A 21,546-nucleotide genomic window follows, 5' to 3' on the forward strand; every position below is an offset into this window, starting at 1 on the left:
GCTAACTTCAGGGTCATTATGTTATGTATAGTTTTATTTTTCAAACATAAAATTTGAAATTTTTTTTTTTATTTTGTGTTTTTTGTTTTTTAAATTCACGATTTTATTTCTTTTAATATGTAAGTTTTTTAGACACTAAATTTTTTAAATCAGCGCAAGCGTATTCGATGAGGTCGCTTTGATGAAAATAAGTTTTAATACAAAAATAATAACAATAGTTATAGGTATAGTAGTGTAAAAATTAATCAACACAAATTGGATAAAATTAACGCATATTTATTGTAAAACACGTGTTGATTTTATGAAATTACATAAAAATGTTTTCCACTAATAAAGTTGAGCATTTAATTGTTGATACTAGTGCATTTATTAAAAATGTACCACTGCAGGTAATAATTTAGTAAATAGATTTTTTTTTGTATAAATTTGTTTTCTTAGTTTCGAGGTTAAGAGTTTGACACGTGATTGTTAGAAAACAATTTATTTATTTATTTGTTTATTAACGCCATTCGACAATTATACATTATTTATTAAATACAATATATATTTATGACACAGATAAGCCGACATTTGACAATTTCTTAAATTTTTATAACAAATCAATTATGATAAAAATAATACTTTTGAAAATTTGTCCACATAAGTTTTTTTAATTTATACATTTGGAATTCTTTTACTAAATTTTTTCATAGTAATTTAATTGTTGTGAAAATCTGAAAAGTTATAAGATGTCTTTTAATTTCAGTATCATTAATATTTAAAGGTAAATGATAAATAAATAAATTAATGGTCAGAACAAACGATATTAAGATAATAACACAAGATTATAATAATTTTTAACTAAATAGAAATAAAAAATACATATAACAATTTATTCCCATTGCTATTGTTTTTGTTGTTTTAATTCTTGATGTTTTCAAACTATTGTGAGGCACTACAAACTTAAGCCACAGTTCAATTTCAAATACTTTCTTCTCGCAGCAAGAGATCTAAAGCTTGTATATTCGTAGGCCTGTTGCCGATTCGTAATAATATTCCTTCTATTGCTCATATACCTTATATGATTGACAAACTTTGTTTGGTTACTTTTTAATTTCTCTATCTGATAACTATTAACTGGATCTAAGATTAGACATCCATGCATAACTATAAAGCACACTTCTTAACATTAATTTTTAGCTTATCTAGTTCACACCATCTAAATAATCTATTGGTGCCTTCTTGTAGATTGTACCGATTATCATTATCTTTAATATATGTTTATATTAATTATTATTCATTGCAGAAAGTAGCAGTTAATGTAATTACTGAAGAAAGTGTTACAGCAGAAGTCAAAAGTAAAAGGCAACTTCGAAGATTAATTGTCCTTCCTTACGATCTTCAAGTTAAAGATGCTGATCCTGAACACATTAAAACAGGTAATTTTTTACTAAAAACATGCTGTGAAATTAAATTCTAAATGTAATTATATTTTTTTTCAGTAACTGAATTCGCGAAGAAAACTGGAGATTATAAAAGTTTATCATCGACAGATATAAAAGTTATTGCACTCACATTGCAATTACATATTGAAAAAATTGGTAAAGATGACATCACATCAGCTCCAACTACTGCTAAAACACTTCCGTTAAAGAAATCAGAGCCTTTAGCTCATCCTAAATGTATCGCTGGGTTTTTTAATCCTAAAGGTGGTGAAAACAGTAATAATGACAGTGAAGATGAAGATGAAGATGATGATGATGATGATGATGATGATAATGATAATGATAATGTTGATGATGATAATGATGATCATGATGAAAAATATCAAACTTTAGTAGATCAAATTAATTCCATCAACGAGGATGATCGAGTCAAATCAGAATTATCTGAATTAAGTGGAGATGATTCAAAAGATATTTCAGATTTAGAACAAATAGATCCAGCAGATCTGGCTGAGAAATTTAAAAATTTAGATTGTAATACTGAAGAAATTAAATTGGATGATGAGAATCACACTGTTGATGACATTCTAGCCCCTGTTAAAAATCAGTCTGCAGATGATGATGATGATTATAAGGATCAGGATGAAGATGAAGACAGTGACGAAGCTGGTTGGATAACTCCCAGTAACATTGTTAAAGCCAAAAAGATGATGGACGCAGACACATTATCAGAGGAATCGGTGAAAGTAGCATGTATGACAACAGATTTTGCAATGCAAAATGTACTAATGCAGATGGGCATGCATGTTGCGGCTCTTGATGGACGAGTTATCAAACAACTGAGAACTTTCATCTTCCGTTGTCACGCTTGTTATAAGAAAACAAGCCGTATGGATTTGGTTTTCTGTCCCAATTGCGGATTGAAGACGTTAAAAAAAGTCGCGGTGTCCGTAGACGAAAATGGTGTTGAACATATTCACATCAATTATAAGAAACAATTGCCGGTGCGTGGAAAAAGATTCTCATTGCCGACACCAAAAGGTGGTAAACACGCAGTCAACCCCATTCTTTCTGCTGACCAACCTGTACCAGATCAAAGAGTATCAAAATTAGCTAGGATGAAGAATAATCCACTTAATGATGATTATATTGCTGGTTACTCTCCTTTTGTAACGAGAGATGTCTTTTCAAAATCAGCTATGCTTGGGATTAGATCTAACCATGCCGGTCATAAGTACTGGATGAAAAAAAATCCTAATGAGTGTAAAAAAAAAAGAAAATAAATTTGTGAAATTTTCACCTTTATATTTCTATAGTATTTTTATCTTTTGTTTTTTTTTTTTTTTTTTTTTTTTCTAATTTTAAATACCAAGTAAAGTAAAGTACCCAGTAGCTGTTTAGGAAACAGTACCTGCTCATTCCATGTATTTGTATATTTGCATTTGTAAATATAGATATACAAATTCACAGAGTGGGCAGTGTTTAATTCCTAACTACAATTTACTGGAGTAAGGATATTTCAATTGAATTGTTGAATTTGAAGACACAGGAGTAATTTCTACTCTTAGCGATTTATTGACAAATACATTATTGATAATGTAAAATTACACTCTTTTGTTAATATTTTCAGACTAATGGTTGATTAATAGATAATTGATAAATTGTCGACAGATAGATAGTTGATAAATTGTCGATAGATAAATAGACGATATAGTTGTCTTGTGAGTAGATGACTGACTGACGATTTTTGTTTGAGATAATACAGTCAGAGGTTACAGTTTGAGGAAATGAGGAAAAGGTCGATAGGTGTGGTTACATTATTTGTGCAAAATTATTGGTAGCTTAAAATTGTAGGCGTAAAGAAATAATTTGAAGGTAGAGAGAATAAGTTGAAAACAGATGTTATGCACATGGTTGACAGAAAAATTTTCTTACAGATTAGAAAAAATATTCGTCGTCGGATGCATTAAAAAGATAATAAAAAAGAAACTCAAGGATACTGAATCCCTAAATTTACGATAGTATTTAAAATTTTAAACTGAAAGGTTCAGCTTCAAATGAGGTACAGCAAATTCTAGGGAGAAAACTGTTTAAAAGAATATTCAATAGCTCAAAGAGACGAAAATAGGCTTATGACCATAAACAGTCTAAAAATATTTTCTAATGATAAAGTTTTTCTAACAATAAAAGTTTCAGTTAAAAAATATACCTATAAATAAAATATGTTTAAAAATTAACAAACTATCTTTACTGCTAGACGAAACAGGCAGGTACTGGTTCCTGAACAGCTACTGGGTACTTTACCTTATTTTGTTTATGATAATTAATTCAGTAATAATTATTTGGAAATGAATTCGAGGACAAAAATTTTGTTAGTAGTTATTGTCAAAAGCATCTGCAGCTCATACAATGGGCATTTTTTTTCTAATACAAGATAATTTATAGAATTGGATAGTTTTAATTACGTTAATTTCCAATTACTTTTGAAATTTGAAGATTTTTGTCCTAGTTCAAGACAAATATTTAACATTTCATGTTTATATGTGTGCTTTTTGGAGCCAAACGATTTAAGGGGGTATTCTGGTCTAGAAGCCTAAATTTTAGGCATTTTTCAAACTAACATAAAAAAAAAATTAAGAACATTTTTACTATAGGTTTTTTTATATGATGTTTATTAACGTTTCAAGAATATAAAAAAAAATTGAAAAAAAAATGATAAATTGGACAAATTACAGGTCGGTGAAGTGGGGGCTACAAAAAAAACGGTGCACCCTGGTTGACATGATTCCAGCCCTTGTAGTGATCTGAAACAAAAAAATTTGAAAAATTCTCAATCTGTAAAGATGTCGCTATCGCGTTGACCTTAGTCAAGAAAAAAAAAAAAATTCACAAAATGGCGTCGACATGAAATATCAATTTTTTTTTACCCCCTTTTTTTGACCTTTTCGAATTTTTTAAAAATACTCCAAATTGAAATTTTTTAAAATCCAAGGCAGACGCGATAGAGAGATATATAAAGAAGATTCCCACCAAATTTCAAAAGAATCGGTCGGGTAGAACTTGAGATATCATGTCAACCACTTCAAAAAAAGTAGTTTTGAGAAAAACGCGTTTAAAGTTTGAGAAACAATTATAGTAGAATAACTCGTATAATAACATTCAATACTCACTTTGGATTAATCGGCGATTCCAGATCCATACATTGGGCCTTCCTCAACTTCATATTCGATGTTTTGTGAAGTTCTTTCAGCTAATCGAGCTGTTCTGCCTTCTTTGGAAGCAGCAGTAGCTCGTAGCTCGGAGCGCTCAATCCGAACTTCGTTACGTCTGATAGCAAATGAATGAGCTTCAGTACCAACGGTGATGCCCATAAGTTCCATCATTTTTAAGATGGGTAAATAACCTTCATTAAAAATGGCAACAGCTAAATAATTCGCAATTTGAATTGTTTGAGATCCAGCGTGAATATGCTTGGGAGCAAAAGTCCATATTAATGAATTGAGCGATTCATTGTTATTTTGAGTTTCGGATCCCAAACATCGATGTAGTAAATCGTCAGACGATAAACTGGTATAAATGGGCTCAATTACTTTCAGTACTTTTTCATCCAGGGGGGGATGTTCGTGGACAAACTCTTCAAGAGTGTTCTCAGCTGAGGCTTGTTGCCATTTACACTAGCTTGACGAACCAGTTGGGCAGTACATGTGTTGTGGATTCTTATCGCTTGAACTTTTATGATAATAAGTAGCCCATATTTCATTCTTCATACTCTGCAAACAATCAGGATGCCGACGAATTGCCAGACCGTAGTATAAACTCAACTCATGGATTACTTTATCTGTCAATTTACCAGCTCCTCTGCCGCCAATACCACTATTGTCTTTTTTTGCTTTACGCAACCTGGAACCCATACGTTTCTGGACATGCCCAACACACTCTTTTTTTTCTACGACTGGATCATCATCATACGGGTTGATATCAAGAATACCTTTAAATGTCTTGGAGTCTCCATCTCCAATATATTTTATGTACTTTACCCCGTGCTTCTCGACCGATCTGTTGAACATCTCGACAACAGCATCTACCTCCATTTTCCCAGCACTTCCCCGATGATTGATGGCACATGAATCTTCATGTTCCTCATACCAATCTTGATAAGCTTGAGGATCAGATTTCTTCTTTTCTTACCACAAGTTACAGCCTTGGCAAAAACTAGATTTTACGACAGTATCGATAACTTTTTTACTGTATTTACCAATAAGGGTTGTAACGCCAAAAAGTGAAGTAAACCCTCGCTTCTTCCAGGTGCCATCTCCAGAAACCGTCAAGTGTTTTGGATTTTCATTAGGCTCAAATTCTGATAATAATTCTTGCTCTTCTTTTACAGCTTTTGATATTAGCTGATCGTAAATTGCACTTGCGGCTGTATGTAAAAATTATCAAGACAACTGTAGTAAGTACTGATACATAAACCTTTGCATATATCCATGACACTACAAAAAATATTTATTCCTTCTCTTCCTACTCCTAAAAGTCTCATAGCTGTAACGATCCGGCGATTAATTTCATAAGCTTTGTTCACCAACGGACATGATTGAATGTATCGAACATTTTCACAACTGCACTGTAATGTAATTTTAAATCCTAAACCGCGTGGTGCCGTTTGAGAAAATTTAATTTCTTCTTTGCAGGTAGCACACACAATTAAAGTTGAGAGAGTTTGAAAAACTGAGAAAAATTCCAGAAGACAGTACCCAAAATTTTTGTTAATAACTATTTCCTCATCTCCAAACTTTTTTAACTTTGCTGCGGAAGCACTCGTATAACTACAATCTTTTTCAGCGGTAAATTGATTTGATGAAAATCGTTTCTTCTTGTGCCTATCTGGACGACTACTGCTCCCCGCGCACTTTTTCTATCCGTTTTTAAGCAAATAAAAAAAACAAAATTTATTATTTCACAAAACTATCCACAGAGCACTTGTCTACTTCGCTTCAAGATTGAAACTAAACTGAACAGAATAATAAATGATAAACAATATCAACATTATAACTTTCGCATTGAACAGTTCCTGGTATATTTAGTATGTATATTCCTAGTATATTAAGTATGTATAAAGGTATATATAGAAGTATAAAAATATATATTGAATATATATGAAGGCTTATGTCGAAAACAAAAGAGTTCTTGGAAAGAACGAGTGCTCAAGTCTTCCAGGAACTGCCACTGTTTATTGTGTGATTCGCGACGATCGGCCGGCTTAGATGCTGCGTCACAAAATCGACTGTATCTTCGAAAATAATTCGAATTTTGAAAAATTCATTTAAGGACATATTTTTAAGGGTCTAAACTTTGAAAATATGCAAAAAAAAAATCGATTTTTTCAAATTTCTAGACCAGAATACCCCCTTAATAAGTCATTTTTTAACTTTTCAAATTCAAAATTTTGGCAAAAATAATGCTCCGGGTGAGGATCGAACTCACGACCTTAAGATTATGAGACTTACGCGCTGCCTACTGCGCTACCGAAGCAACTGGGAGCATAAAAGAGTATTTCCTACATTAATCACACCTTTGTAGAAAAAAAAAGGAATGGTTTTCATCAAAAAAATTGTTTTATTAGGGATTAATCTACGAGATTTTCGGAAAACAAAAAAAAATCATTTTTTAATAGAATAACTCATTTATCAATGTGTTTCTATTTTCTTTTTCATTGCTGACTTACTTCTACCCTCCATAATTTCTGAGTTCCACTTAGCTGGCCCTTGGAGAGTCTAGTACAGCCAATGTTTGTGATGCGGTTAGTATATGTTATAGGGGGCGAGCGTATATCCCGCGAATATTTTAAATTATGTGTTATTATCGTCGTCTATTTTTATGTGGCAGAGATTAGTTATTTTTTTGATATCTATGGCAAACTATGTGATGCAATTATATTATGAATTTTCACGTTTTCTGTAAAGGCTAAGTTTCGGATGTCATAGCATGTTTGTACTTTTTTCTTGTTTTAGAAATTGACAGATTTTCGAATGTTTTTTTAGCTATAAGTCGCAGTTAAAGAAAAGGTGGTTTAGATCCTGTGTTTCGTATTCACAGTCGCTTGTGGGGTCGCTTTTAATTTGGATTCTGTGTAAGTACTCATTGGCACATATGTGTCCAGATCTCATTCTGTTAATTAGTATTATTGTTATTATTTTTTCACAATAATATTTACGTGCATAATATTGTCAGCCACATATGGTGGTGATCTGTGGACTGTTTTTGAACAAAGTTAAAAGTGGCGCTTACTTTATTAAAAAATGAAAATATAAGGGGCCTATGGAGGGTACCTTCTACTTTATTTACCTCTACCTTCCGTAGGTCCCCCTATACCTCCATAGAGGGACCCCATCATTTGTTCGAATCTATTGTAGAGCCCTATCGTCACATTAGCTGGGTCAGCAAAGAGGATCTCTCTGTTGTCACCAGCGAGGACCACTGCAAGGCCCGGGGATGTAACCGTATGGATCAAATAACATCTGAAGACCTCTCACTTTGATGAACGCCAACATGTCAAAGTAAGAGGGTCCTTCACCACTAACGTTGCCCTTGGATCACAGACATGCTCCATTGTAAAGTGCCTTATTCTATATAGTAGGATCTGTAGGGTGGACCATAATGCACGCACAGTAACCTCCTGGAACATAATTTCGGACCCAAGAAGTCCCAGTACTGTAATCCAGCGGTACGGGCAAAATTGAGCTGACGAAAGAGGTAGAGGGCCTAGCTAATCGTTAGGTGGCTCGCTAAAGTGGACCTAATAACGAAGATGCCAGACACTCAGCTCTTCCCGATATATCAGTGAGTACAGGGCGCTATTACAGTAATTTTTTTGGCATTGAGACTCTGCAATCATGGCTCCCCTATCATGTAAACTCAAAAACAATAATAGATTGCAATAGTTAATTAGAGAATTGGAATTGCCCTTCGTAAGCTCTGGGTGCAATGGCGAACAGCTGAGTGCCTGGGTAAACAAAAGCACAATATAAATTGAATTCAATTATTGTTATTCTTTTGAGGTTTTTATTTTCAAACCATGCTTTTTTGTCATTGTTTGACTGTATTTTTGAATTTTTGGTACGTCAATCCCAATCTTTTGAAATCTTCGTTTCTGATTATTTCATTTAATATTTTGTTTGCATCATTCTGTAGTAGACTGCATAGCTTAGTTTTAATTCCAGTAGCTCGCCAGTGAGTCTGGCTTCATTTGACAGTTTGTCTGCTCTTTCGTTTTGCCTTCTATTCCTAAATGGATTGGGCACCTTGTCAATATGTTATTCCGACGCAAATATATTGTTACAAAGATAAAATTTCACCAATACCCTCATGACAACCATTTCAAGCAATAATTAGTACTTCCCTATCTTAACTATCCTGGACAATTATTACCTATATTGCCGATCATATTTTCAAACGTTGATACTACCACCAATCCGCGGATAACACAAGTTTATCAACTTTTACGATTGTAATGATGTAGATAACAGTAGAAAAAAGTTGAATAATGAATCTAATTACCTTTCTTTTGCATTTATGTTTTTTTTTTTTTTTTTTTTTTTTTATTGACCCCTTTATATATTTTAAAAGTTGCGTCAAGACCAGTTAGTACTACCACAGGGGTGTTTCAAAACTCTATTTTATGTCCGATTCTATTCCTGATAGCAATAAACATTCTGTCTCCAAACTTCTTCTGGAGCAGTCAGTCCGAGGATTTAGCCGAGAAGCAATATCTGCTGGTCCGAGGCTGAACCTGCCTATACCTTATTAATAAATTTTGAATTAACTGTTGATTAATTACTATGGGAAATTCTCAAATCCTTACCCCAGGGTTGAGAAAATTTTTTAGCGTTCAACCCAGGTTCCTTCACGCTTATCAGCGTTCAGTTATTCTATTCTATAAGGTTTCATCATTACTACCCTAAAAATGTAAGCGCTTATCAGCAGTTCCACCCTGAGGCGCCTAATAGCGTTCAGACTCTTTATCCATTACCTACTTGTCGGCAGGTAAATCAAAAGTATTATCTAAAAATAAAAAAATTAAAAGCACTTCACAGAGGAATCAATGACATGACCTACCTCAAGTATCGACTTTCTCAACACGGTCAAACCTGAAGAACTATTAAAAATTTTGTTATCTGGGAAAACTTAATTTTCTCAGAACGTAACACCACTTTGAGTTCTATAGATAAATCTATAGATAAATTTCCAGAAAATCAAAGTCATTGGCTGCGTTCAGGTTTACTAAGTTCTAAGTAGGGTTGACTTTATCTACCAAAAAATTAATATTTAGACACACTTAAATAAATATACCTTGCATTGTTTTATTATAGATTTTTTAAAAAAACAATATAGTTACTTTAAGTTGTTACTACAAGATATGCTAAGATCTGCCAAGAACTTAGTAAACTTGAACGCGGCCATTACATTGAATAGCAAACGAAAACTCAAATTACTTGAAGTCTGTCAGTTACCGAAAATCTGTTTTCAATTGTTAAATGATCTCTTGTGGGATGCTCACATGACACAGGTCGACAAGAAATATGTTAATTAAAAAAGAAAAAGTTAGTCATCTTTTTTGGCCCATCCTATTATACATAGACAACGTACACAGCTGCGCAGTTTTTACTAATTTTGGCAACTTAAGGTACTTTTTATTACTTAATTGTTGTCGTTATTGAGAGTAGGTGTAATGCTATATAGTGTATCATTGTATGGAAGACAAGCTAAACCAACTAAAGCCAAGTGATTTCGACACTTTAGGGAGTTTGTCGTTAAATCGAGTGACATACATGGAATTTACACTGTATTTTTTAATTTTAATAATTTATTTCTAATTGATTTATCAACACTGTAACAGACGATGTATTCTTATAACTCACTTTAAATAAATATTATTCAAGTAATTTAAATCATCATTGACGGACTTAGGTTCGATGTTATCTTAGACCCTATCCGATAAAAATGCACGTTTTGCATTATTATTTACATTTTTTCGCCGAAAAATTATAATTCTTTATACCTGTGAAGGCCTGGACTTTAGCGTAAATTTATCACGGACCATAATTTATTTAATATTTCCACTTTTAGTTCGTTGAGTATCAAATTTATTCGTCAAAATAAATCAGATACATTTTAAGAACTTTATTGTATTAACAGTTAGAAAAATTGATCTTCATTATTAAAATTACGACCTAAACTTTTTAAACAATGGATGTTTCGCCGTGGAAGATGATGGTTTTTTAAATTCATAGTAAACCGCATCGTCTGCTCCAGACATTGATGATATATTTCCAGCTCTTCTCATAGTCTGTAAAAAGAAAAGAGAACAATCGACATTATTACTCGTTAATTTTTTTTACTATTACATAAGTAAATTTACAACAACATTATAAAATTCAAAACAGTAGTAAGAATAACTTACCGGCCGAGAACCTTCTCCCGGAATCTTCTCTTCATCGGCATCTGAATCATTAGCTAACAAAACTTTTTGTAATAATGTACCCTGATCTTCTTTGGTATTATAAAACATATCTGGCTCTTGGTCCATCCCTGACAATTTAGTAATAACTTTGTATGCATATCCTTGGTTAACAAGAAACCGTTGACGTTTTCTCGAGTAATTCATTTCAACAGTGTCCTGAGATACTAATGTATAAAAGAATGCATTATAATCTTCAGCAATAGCACCTTTTTTAGCTCTTAAAATACGTCCTAAACGTTGCGCTTCTTGCCTTCTAGATCCTCCGTGCGCTGAAATTTGTATTAAAACATTTGCTTCCGGCAAATCAAACGAGGTATCTGCAACCTTACTAACAAATATCGTATTTATGTTAGTATTATATTTAAAATTCTGTAGAATATTGATCCGTTCACTTTGATTTGTTGGACCGTAAATAAATGGTCTGTTTAATGTTTTGGCGTAATGTATCAATGCGAATACATTGTCCGAGAAAACAATGGTTTTGTCACCACGTCTCTCATGGTAACGCATTAGATATTGACAAGCGCGAAATTTATTGGGGTTCATTACATACAGCAACATCTTTTTACTCATTTTATGGCCTAAATATTCACGATAGAATTCCGGAGTCATAGGACACCAAACCTCAGCACACTGCACTCGTGCAATAAATCCACGTTTTTGCAATTCTAACCAATTAGCTTCATACAGTTTGGGACCGATCAAGAAATTCAGATCTGCAATCTTATCATCTTCACGCAATAATGTAGCAGTCAAACCTAATTTACAATGCGACTGTACAATGGTCAATACTCGTCGAAACATTTTGGCTGGAATTGTATGTACTTCATCTAAGACCATAATACCCCATTCTTGTTCCTGCAACCACTTCATCGTCTGCTCAGCTTCCCATGAACGTTTTTGCGAGTGTGTTATCATCGAATAGGTTGTTATTAATATTCCGCAACCCATCGGCTTATCTTTGGCTTCACTAGTAAAACGACATATCATCGAATCATCAGCAGTCGACCACATTTTGAACTGTTGCTTCCATTGTTCAACTGATACACCAGAATTGCAAAGTACAAGGGCGCGTTTACGTACCGTGCAACATGCTGTGACACCAACTAAACTTTTACCAGCACCGCACGGTAATACAATAACACCAGAACGAGCACGTCCATTACCAAACATTTTACGCAAACTTTTTTCCTGATACGGACGCAGTACTGCTGACGGCTTCAAGTCAATATTGATATCAGGATTCACAGTATCATTACGAAAATCATATTCGGCTAATAAAGGATATTCTAATTCGATACAACGTTTCTGTATGATTTCTATTTTTTCTTGATTAACTTCAAAACTGACTATTTTGAGCTGTGGATCTTCGTCATCCTCATCTTCTTTGTCCATTTTTTCAAGAAATGTTGTAATATCTTCAGGTACAGGGGCTACTTCTTCTGGTTTCGGATTCTCAGCAGTAGTCGTGATACTAGTTGTCGGCTGAACTACCAGTGGTTTAGCGCCAAACTGCATTGCTGCTACTTTGGTTTGTACGTTGGTTATCAAACCGTCCTTTTCGGTATCTTCGACTTTTTTACGCAAGCGACATTCTTGAATCACTGGGTCTTTCAGTAATTTTTGAAGTACATCTGGAAATGGGGATTCCACAAAATACTTGTTATGCTTTAAAACTAATTTTACCTGAAAAAAAATAAATTGAAGATAACAGTTGTAATTACTGTAATAATATAAAGTAAGTTAATTATTTTAATACTTACTTTACCGTATGATAAGGTACATAGTTGTATGAATTCAACTATACCATCAGGAATACTTGTTTTGCTTAATCTTTTTAGGTACTCAATTATATCGTGAGTTTGCAATCCAACACTTACTGCAGCGTATAGTGAGTAAGCTGTTAATTTGTACTGAAACAACAAAAATTTTTTTTTTTTATGAAAAATTATAAATTTATTGATCAATAATAATAAAGAAAAATTTATTCAAGAAAAATATTCGCTTGGTAATCTTATAAATAAAAACTAAGGTATGGAGCTTACAGATGCGTGCTCAGATCAAAGTCAGTCTATTATATATTAATAAGTATATGAAATTAAAATTGACAGACACGTAACAATTTTTTGATTTTTCTTAAAAAATAAACCAGGGGTAGAAAATTATTTTTAAAAAATTGCATTTATAATTTTTTTAGATCACACTGAAGTTGACAGACATTAGAAATTTTTTTAGAATTTTATAGCAATAAAATTTATAAAAAAAAAAGAAATTTTTTAAAAAATTTCACATGTGAAAATTAAAAAAAAAATTAATTAGTGGAAATTTTAAAAAGCTTTTTTATTATTGTAGTTGATTTGTTATAAGAATTCAAAAAAATTGACAGTTGTCAGCTAACTTGACGTTTTGACTTTTTCATTTTCCTAATTTTTCTTTAAACCATTGAATGTAATTAATATGATTATTTAATATAAGTTACTGATTGCTAAGCAAATTGTATTAACTATTAATAAATGGTCTTTTGCCGCTGTTTCCTAAGTGATGTTAGCTACAAAATAGATATTGATTAAATCAAAAGTTATTGTATCTAATTGTATAAACTATTTTGTAACTAAACATTTATGTATTATAATGTAAAAATTTATAATTTTTATATAAGATGTAAAATTAAGTAACCTTGTTACTTGTCCTTGGCTGTTAGGTCTTTTTCAAAGAAATAAATAAATAAAACTTCAGTATCATTTTTTTAGAGCTTAACTAAAGATGGAATTTTTTAAACAAATTTTTTTAGGTATAAATTATTAGTCAAGAAATTTCTAAAAATTATCCGATGTCTCTCAATTACAGTATCATATAAGTATTAATTGTTTGGTTAGAAAAAAAAAATAATAAAATTTACCTCATGAATATGTTCAGGACGACAAACAGGCTCTGATATCGCAATCAAAAAATCATGAGCGTGTCTATAAACTGGTGAAAATGATTCCAGAAAAATATGACCATTTGGTGCCTGTAAATTAAAAATTACTAGCCATAATTTTATTATTTTCAATGACAATGATATTCTATCAACACATCAAGTATCTAAAAAATAATAAACTAGAATGTTCGGATAACCCAAACAGATGACCAACATAATTAATAACAATAAAATGTTTTATTGTAAATTAAAAAAAATAGAAAAAGGACATACAACCCATAGAGGTCTCAGTGCATTATCTGGCTTTAATATCATCTGTTCCCGGTAATCTTTAGCACCAAATTCATCCTCTGCTGTATTTTGATCCACTTTCTCAGCATCATTTTTGGCAGCATCTGGTATACCATCAGTGTCAATACTATCACCGAATTCATCATCAAGAAAATCTTCCTCTTCTTTGCGTTTTTTTGACTTCGCCCGATCTATTTAAAATTTTATGTGTTTTTATTATTTTATCAATCACCAAAAATACTTAAATAATAAATAATTTAAAGCTACCTTCTTTCTTGACACGTTTTGGTGGTCCCATTTTTAGATTTTTATATTTAAGTTCAATAAACAATTAAATATTTAAATATAGATGTCATATGGATATAAATACTTTAATAACTTTAAAAACAATCAGTCTATTATTATGACTTTTTTTAATTTCAACACAACGGCTATCAATGTTAAGTCTCGGAGCTTAGATCTCCGCATGTTGCATCTGAGTTTCGTGCGTAGTGTTGAAAGTTATGAAAATATTTATTATTATTATTCTGCAAGTGGCGCTCCACTCTGTTGTTGAAATTATGTCGGTAACAACGAGTTCTAGATTTCTCATCAAAGAGTTGCCGCATTAAATGTAATAAATTTAAAAATTTACAATGCAATATGGGAAAATAAAATTTCAGATACATTTTCTGCAATTGAGCCTCAATGAATATATTAAAATAAATAAATATGTAAGTACTTGTTAAATATTAATACGATACTGAATATAAATAATCAGTACTCGACAATTAAAATTTTCGTAGTGATCAATATCTTTATTTTTTTTTAATTATTTAACGTGATACGAAAATTTTTTTTAGTCTTGAATTAAACTTTTTTAAAAACATTTATTATTAAATATTTAATTTAATTAATGTAATTATTATTACAGAAAAAAAAATTTTTTTTTTTAGTTTGTACTCAAATATTTTTAAAAGTTTATTTTTACATATTTAATTTAAAATTAATGAAAAATAATTTAGCAGATTTTGATAATTTTAAGAGTTTTTTTAACAAATAAATTATGGCAAAAAAAATTGACACGTAGAAATTTAAAAAAATAAAAAATGCAATTCTTTTAAATTAATTTTCTTGAAAAAATATGTTTATTAAAAAAAATTAAAAAATGGTTAAGTGACTGCTAACTTTAATGTCATTTAAAATTGTGATGACACATTAGCAGACATTAGAGAATTTTTTTATTTTTCTTGAAAAATAATGATAATAAAATTAGAAGACATTTAAGAATTCTTCAAATTTTTACAACAGATCAACTATTATAAAAAAATTAGGAAAACGGTTGACCCTAAAGGCCATCTCTGCAACTTATTCCCGCTAATTCCGTTAATCCTGGCCGCTTTTTTTGAGCTCTTCGAGCTCAAAAATACAATCTGTGTGTTGTTTTGAGCTCGCCGAGCTTAAAAAGGTACCTTTTCTATGCTTTTGAGCTCTTTGAGCTGAAAAGTCTGATAGAAGTTTCATAGAACACTATTTTTTGAATTTTCAAACCGCAATAACTTTTGAATAAATGAACCGATTTTTACGCGGTTAGCGGCATTCTACGCAGTTTTTTAAGCCTCATAAAGAATTTCTAAGTTTCAATTGGTCAAACTAGAAATTTCGGAGTAACTCCAAAAAAACACTTGTTTTTTTTTTTTTTTTTTTCCGGTTCTCTTTCGTTCACGATATTTCTCGAACGAATCAACCGATTTTGACCGGATTGGCGGCGATCGACGTGGTTTTTCAAGGTTGAGAGCTGATTAGTTTTTTGGAATAGATCAGTAAAGCCGTTGAAAAGTTATCCCAAAAAAAACCACTTCTGAAAAAAATTTTTTTCCTATTTTTTTTGAGATTTCTCCAAATTTCTCAAAATCTATCGGTCCGAATCGATTCAATTTCACAGGAAATCTAAGTTTGACGAAGCCCTTTCGAATGGCACCAACCGCGATGAAATCGGTTCAACCGTTCAAAAGTTATCAGAGGTTTACATACTTACACACACACACACACACACACACACACACACACACACACACCTCGTGTCGGGCTTGCTGGGTCCCGCATCGGGCGCCTCCCCAGGTGGCGGATAGGGAAATGCCCGGCATATCTGCACGTCAGATGCGTCGGGTACCGAGGAAATAGAATACTCGGGGTGGACCAAAACCTAGCAAAAGATGGTATGGAAATGTCAGAACAATTTCAAACATCGTCTACGGTGCAGAGGAGGGATACCTCAGTGCCGGCGAGGGAAGGCGTACAAACGGGCCTGAACTCGTCGTTATCAAGCGACCGTTTGAACAGTGGAGTAGACCCCATGGCTCTGCTGTCTAGCAATGCTAGCAATGCTACAGGGAGTAAAGAAACAGCTCTGATGGAAGTAGACGCACAGCAAACAAACTTTCCTCCAATAGGTGGAAGACCTGTTGCTCCCGTCAACACTCACACATGCCGAGGGAGGATAAACTCTCTACCGACTGTCACCGGTCAACAATCGCCAATGGAACGGCTCGGTAGCAAGATCGAAGAATTAGCTGAGTTCATAAAGGATAAACGAAATCTCCACCATGAACTCAGAAAAATAGTAGCGTCCATTGCCACGACATATAAGTTGGCCAACAAACCAGCAACGAAGTCGGCGAGAACCACGCAAACATCTCCGGATCTGAACAAAAAATCCCAGACGTTTTCGGTCACTCCTGAGAAAACACAGCATAGAGAAGAGAAAAACAAGAAGAGGCCGCTATCCACGCCCAGCCCTTCCTCGGAAATCGATAAGCCAGCACATAAGAAGACAGCCCGGGGTGATACCTGGACCAAAGTGACTCGGAAAAACAAGAAAAAGGAAGAACAGGAGCCAGTGGCTCAATCTGCTACAGCCCAAAACCAGCCAAGCAATGTTGGCTCCAAGAAACCGAGGAGGAAGAAGATAAAAACTAAAGCTGTGCTTGTCCAACCAGCTGAAGGGCGAACATACGCCGATCTCCTCAAGGAAATCAAAGCCAAGGTTAATCCGACAGAGACTGGAGTAGACATAAATCCTATCAAATAAACGAAGCGAGGGGGCGTTCTTCTAGAAATAGGTCGCAAGACTGAAGACACTACCGCTTTCACGGCTGCGATAAAAACAGCAACTGCTAACATCGGTACAGTCAGAACGCTTACACCAAAAGCAACGATCAAAATCCTGGACTTGGATGCCATCACTACTGAGAACAACGTCCGCGAAGCACTCAAACGTGACTTCACCGACAGCCTGGAGATCAAACGGGTAAATTTGACAAAGCCTACTCGATGGGGCAACCGGGCAGCCTTCTGCGAGATAGACGAGGCTAGCGCGTTCAAAATCCTTGACAAGGCTCGTATAATGATCGGATGGGTCAACTGCCGCATTCGACCAGTTGTAAAAGTAACACGCTGTACCAGATGCCTCAGATACGGGCACGCGACGAACTCCTGCAGGGGGCCTGACAGAAGCAAGTGCTGCTTTAAATGCGGGGGAGGAAACCACAAAGCTGCAGACTGCGTTGAACAGCCAAAGTGCTTCCTCTGTACACAGAAACAAGAAGCTCCAGATAGCTTATGTCATATTCCAGGCTCCGGGGCTTGTAAGGTATTCCGCACCGCACTTGCCGAAGCTACGAAAGGGCAGAAATGACACGCATACTTCAAGGAAACCTGAACAGATGTGCGTTGGCGCAAAATTTACTTCGCCAGCGAGTCTTTGAAGAGAGGATCGACGTTTGCTTCATCTGTGAGCAATATCTAAACCTCCAAGATAGAGCATGGTTCGCAGACAAAACTGGCACGGCGGCAATCTGGATTGCAAATACAAAGAACGGTACCACCATCAACAGCGGAAGTGGAGCAGGTTTTGTCTGGATTCAAACCCCCATAATCTACTTCATGAGCGTCTATCTCTCACCTAACGAAGGGATTAGTGTGTTCCGACAGAAACTGGCAAATATAGAGGATGTGATCACCAAGTTCGACGGCGAAGTTATCGTAGCTGGTGACTTCAATGCTAAATCGGCTGAATGGGGCGCTGATTTCTCCGACACCAGAGGCAACGAGGTCGCTGACGTTGTGGCTAGACTCGACCTCATAGTGCTAAATACTGGGAGCACCACGACTTTCAGAAGACCGGGGTACCAAGAGTTCATCCTCGACATTTCGTTGGCGACTCCAAAAATTGCCAACATGATTGAAAACTGGACAGTATCCGAAAAATACAGTGGCAGTGATCACCAGTTCGTGACATTTAACGTTGGATTGGCATCTACTCCGGTACCACAACACGACCTTTCTAAGCGAAAGTGGAATGTCAGGAAGCTTGATCCAGAGGCGCTGCGAGCTTCACTTACACGGAGCTGGTCTACCCTTCAGAACAACCCGGCTCCGGATACTTGCAGCGAGACAGAAAGGATAGTACTAAATACGATGGAGATTTCCGCCGCATGTGACGCCTCTATGCTGCGGTTGAAAAACCGGAGTTTTCGCAGGCCGGCGTACTGGTGGTCAACAGACATAGCGGAACTTCGCAAAATGTGCCATCAACTACGTCGCCGCGCAACGAGAGCCGCCAAACGCTCCCCAAGCCAGGACTTGTATTCAAAAGAGTACAAGCAGGCCAAAAAGACGCTAAATCGAGCCATCAAAGCAAGTAAAGCAAAGTTGTGGAAAGAGATCTGCAACGATCTCGACAATGACATCTGGGGTAAAGCCTACCAAATTGTCGCCAAACGACTTGGAAAGGCTTCACCAGAGGCGCCGAAGTCTCCAGCCTTAATGGATAGCATCGTAGCGGAGCTTTTCCCCAAACACCCGCCGCGGGAGAAGAAACACTACACTAAAAACAACGAAGTAACGCCCTTCACAACTAAGGAACTACAAGACGCGGCCAAGTCACTCAAAACAGGAAAGGCACCTGGACCTGATGGCATCCCGGCATCGGTGATCAAGATTATAGCCCTGGAATACCCAGACTTACTCCTGAACACCTACAACGCATGCTTGGCAACTGGCACCTTTTCCGCGGTCTGGAAACGGCAGAGATTGATTCTCTTAGACAAAGGTAAGGGAACCCCCATAACACCTTCGTCGTTTAGACCACTCTGTATGCTAGACATTGCTGGAAAACTGCTCGAGAAGCTCATACAAGGGAGACTTCGCGACGACATCGACCGTGCTGGAGGTTTTGCCACCAACCAGCATGGCTTCCGGAAAGGTCATTCGACAGTCGGAGCGATCAAGAAAGTCATAAAGACAGCAACACAAGCATGGTCTGGTAGCCTCAAAGCTCGTAAAGTATGTCTTCTCCTCACGCTAGATGTCAAAAACGCATTTAACAGCGCAAATTGGGGAGACATTTTAGACGCTCTGGAGCACAAGCTTGACGCGGAGCCAGAAAATCTGGCACTAGTCGACAACTACCTTGACGATAAAAAGCTAATAGTGGAAACTACTGAAGGCCCACAAGAATACGCCATAACGGCTGGCGTGCCGCAAGGCTCAATAATGGGGCCTGATCTATGGAACGCAGACTACGACGAGATTCTTGAAATCCCGTTGCCAGATCAAGTAGAACTAACAGGCTTTGCAGACGATGTTGCAGCCACTATAGTGGCGAACAGCGTGGAAGAGGCCGAACTGCTAGTTCGGGAAACCATCGACACCGTCGAGACTTGGCTCGATAAGCATCACCTGAAACTCGCCAAACAGAAAACCGAGATGGTCGTTTTGACCCGTCAAAAATGGTTTCCAAAACCATTCGCTATGGACATGGGAGGAACAACGCTGACATCAACAAGGGCCCTGCGGTATCTAGGGGTAATGATAGACGAGAAACTATCTTTCCGTGAACACCTCGACAGTGCATGCAAGAAAGCCAGCAAAACTGTGTCTAGCCTAGCACGAATTATGACCAACACCATGGGACCAAGAACAAAAAAGAGAAGAGTTCTTCTAGAAGCAGTCCACTCGGTACAGCTTTATGGAGCGGAGATATGGGCAGACATATTAAAGCAGAAGACCTACCGGCGAAAGATCGCAGCACTACAGCGGCGAGGCGCTCTCAGGGTTGCCTGCGCCTACCGCACAGTTTCCGAAGCGGCTGTATTGGTCATTGCAGGAGCCGCGCCCATCGACCTTTTAGCGTTCGAAAGAGCAAAACTCTATGACGCTAAAGACAGTGATGATAACATGAAGGACGCAAGAACGAGGATAAAGGCGGAAACGCAGCAAGAGTGGCAGGACCGATGGACATCGGGAGAGACGGGCAGATGGACGGCGCGCCTGATCCCAAACATCAACGTCTGGCTCTCTCGGAAGCACGGGGATACGGACTTCTTCCTGACCCGGCTATTGACGGGACATGGGCAGTTCAATGCCTATCTTTTCAAGATGGGTTTGCACAGCACACCAACGTGCAAATACTGCCCGGATAAAATCGACGACGCCGAACACACATTCTTCGAGTGTGCTCGATGGAAGGACTACAGAAGAAGCACCGAAGAGATCATAGGCACCAGGCTCTCCCCCTCAAGCCTGGTGACCTATATGATCAAACAAGAGGAAAACTGGTCAGCTGTTACAATTTATGCAGAGCACCTCCTGAAAGACAAAATCGCAGAAAGGGACCAGTAGCCAGGAGTAGGCGTCGTGAGACGCAGCACGACTGGATTGAAGTAATGCTAACGCGGTTCCAATCCAGTCCTCCCCGTACCATCTAGGGGAGAGGGGAAGAGGAATGTTTTTTTTAGTGGGTAAAAATATCCACACTACCGACTATCGATATCTGCCGGAAGATGGGCGGCAGAGTTAACGATACCGGTGTCTTTTGAAGATCTTTTTTCGTACCTCTTTACAAAAAAAAAAAAAAAAAAAAAACACACACACACACACACACACACACACACACCAAACAATGATATGAAAATGTCAGAAGATTTTCAAACATCGTTTACAGTACAGAGGATGGATACCTCAGTGCCGGCGAGGGAAGGCGTGCAAACGGGCCTAAACTCGTCGTTATCAAGCGACCGTTTGAACAGTGGAGTAGACCCCATGGCTCTGCTGTCTAGCAATGCTAGCAAGGTTACAGGGAGTATGAAATCAGCCCAGATGGCAGAGAACGGACAGCTGAGCAACATTCCTTCAAAAAGTGGAGGACCTTTTGCTCCTGCCACTAATCAAACCCACCGAGGAAGAATGAACTCTCTACCGACCGTCACCGGCCAACAGTCACCAATGGAGAGGCTCGGCAACAAGATTGATGAGTTAGCCGACTTCATAAAAGACAAAAAGAATCTCCACCATGAGATCAGAAAATTGGTTTCGTCTATTAGTACGGCATATAGGCTGGCCAACAAATC

General features: G+C 36.2%; 2 protein-coding genes, 1 long non-coding RNA gene and 1 other non-coding gene across 6 annotated transcripts; 2 read left to right on the top strand and 2 right to left on the bottom strand.

Moving 5' to 3' along the window:
* Nucleotides 1-224: 224 nt before the first annotated feature.
* LOC123270647 (RNA-binding protein NOB1) lies at nucleotides 225-2,729 on the top strand. 3 transcript variants are annotated; one of them, XM_044736783.1, is made up of 4 exons: nucleotides 225-389; nucleotides 1,286-1,418; nucleotides 1,482-1,757; nucleotides 1,800-2,729. In XM_044736783.1, the coding sequence occupies exons 1-4, from the start codon at nucleotides 318-320 to the stop codon at nucleotides 2,705-2,707; spliced, it is 1,389 nt and encodes a 462-aa protein (XP_044592718.1). In that variant the 5' UTR covers nucleotides 225-317; the 3' UTR covers nucleotides 2,708-2,729. The 3 variants fall into 3 exon arrangements, with proteins under 3 accessions (XP_044592718.1, XP_044592719.1, XP_044592717.1); XM_044736784.1 differs by having other exon boundaries at nucleotides 2,046-2,729; XM_044736782.1 differs by having other exon boundaries at nucleotides 1,482-2,729.
* Nucleotides 2,730-6,883: 4,154 nt separating this feature from the next.
* On the bottom strand, nucleotides 6,884-6,956 carry Trnam-cau. The gene has a single exon. It is a non-coding gene; the product is annotated as a tRNA-Met (tRNA).
* A 647-nt stretch (nucleotides 6,957-7,603) lies between these two features.
* LOC123270422 lies at nucleotides 7,604-8,436 on the top strand. Its single transcript, XR_006510598.1, has 2 exons — nucleotides 7,604-8,177; nucleotides 8,240-8,436. It is a non-coding gene; the product is annotated as an uncharacterized LOC123270422 (long non-coding RNA).
* A 2,114-nt stretch (nucleotides 8,437-10,550) lies between these two features.
* On the bottom strand, nucleotides 10,551-14,654 carry LOC123270549 (general transcription and DNA repair factor IIH helicase subunit XPB). The gene is made up of 6 exons (XM_044736659.1): nucleotides 14,423-14,654; nucleotides 14,138-14,346; nucleotides 13,844-13,954; nucleotides 12,708-12,857; nucleotides 10,885-12,630; nucleotides 10,551-10,770 (listed from the first exon to the last, which is right to left on the bottom strand). The coding sequence occupies exons 1-6, from the start codon at nucleotides 14,451-14,453 to the stop codon at nucleotides 10,648-10,650; spliced, it is 2,370 nt and encodes a 789-aa protein (XP_044592594.1). The 5' UTR covers nucleotides 14,454-14,654; the 3' UTR covers nucleotides 10,551-10,647.
* Between the last annotated feature and the right edge of the window lie 6,892 nt (nucleotides 14,655-21,546).

This window comes from Cotesia glomerata, linkage group LG8, assembly GCF_020080835.1.
Source record: "Cotesia glomerata isolate CgM1 linkage group LG8, MPM_Cglom_v2.3, whole genome shotgun sequence".
NCBI lineage: Eukaryota > Metazoa > Arthropoda > Insecta > Hymenoptera > Braconidae > Cotesia > Cotesia glomerata.

What these genes read in the sequence shown, in the direction of transcription:
- LOC123270647 (XM_044736782.1), top strand. Translation starts at nt 318, where the DNA reads ATGTTTTCCACTAATAAAGTTGAGCATTTAATTGTTGATACTAGTGCA. An exon ending in TTAAAAATGTACCACTGCAG is followed by an intron (nt 390 to 1,285) that starts GTAATAATTTAG and finishes TATTCATTGCAG; the next exon opens with AAAGTAGCAGTTAATGTAAT. An exon ending in TCCTGAACACATTAAAACAG is followed by an intron (nt 1,419 to 1,481) that starts GTAATTTTTTAC and finishes ATTTTTTTTCAG; the next exon opens with TAACTGAATTCGCGAAGAAA.
- LOC123270549 (XM_044736659.1), bottom strand. Translation starts at nt 14,453, where the DNA reads ATGGGACCACCAAAACGTGTCAAGAAAGAAG. An exon ending in AAAACGTGTCAAGAAAGAAG is followed by an intron (nt 14,347 to 14,422) that starts GTAGCTTTAAAT and finishes AATTTTAAATAG; the next exon opens with ATCGGGCGAAGTCAAAAAAA. An exon ending in CACTGAGACCTCTATGGGTT is followed by an intron (nt 13,955 to 14,137) that starts GTATGTCCTTTT and finishes TTTAATTTACAG; the next exon opens with GCACCAAATGGTCATATTTT.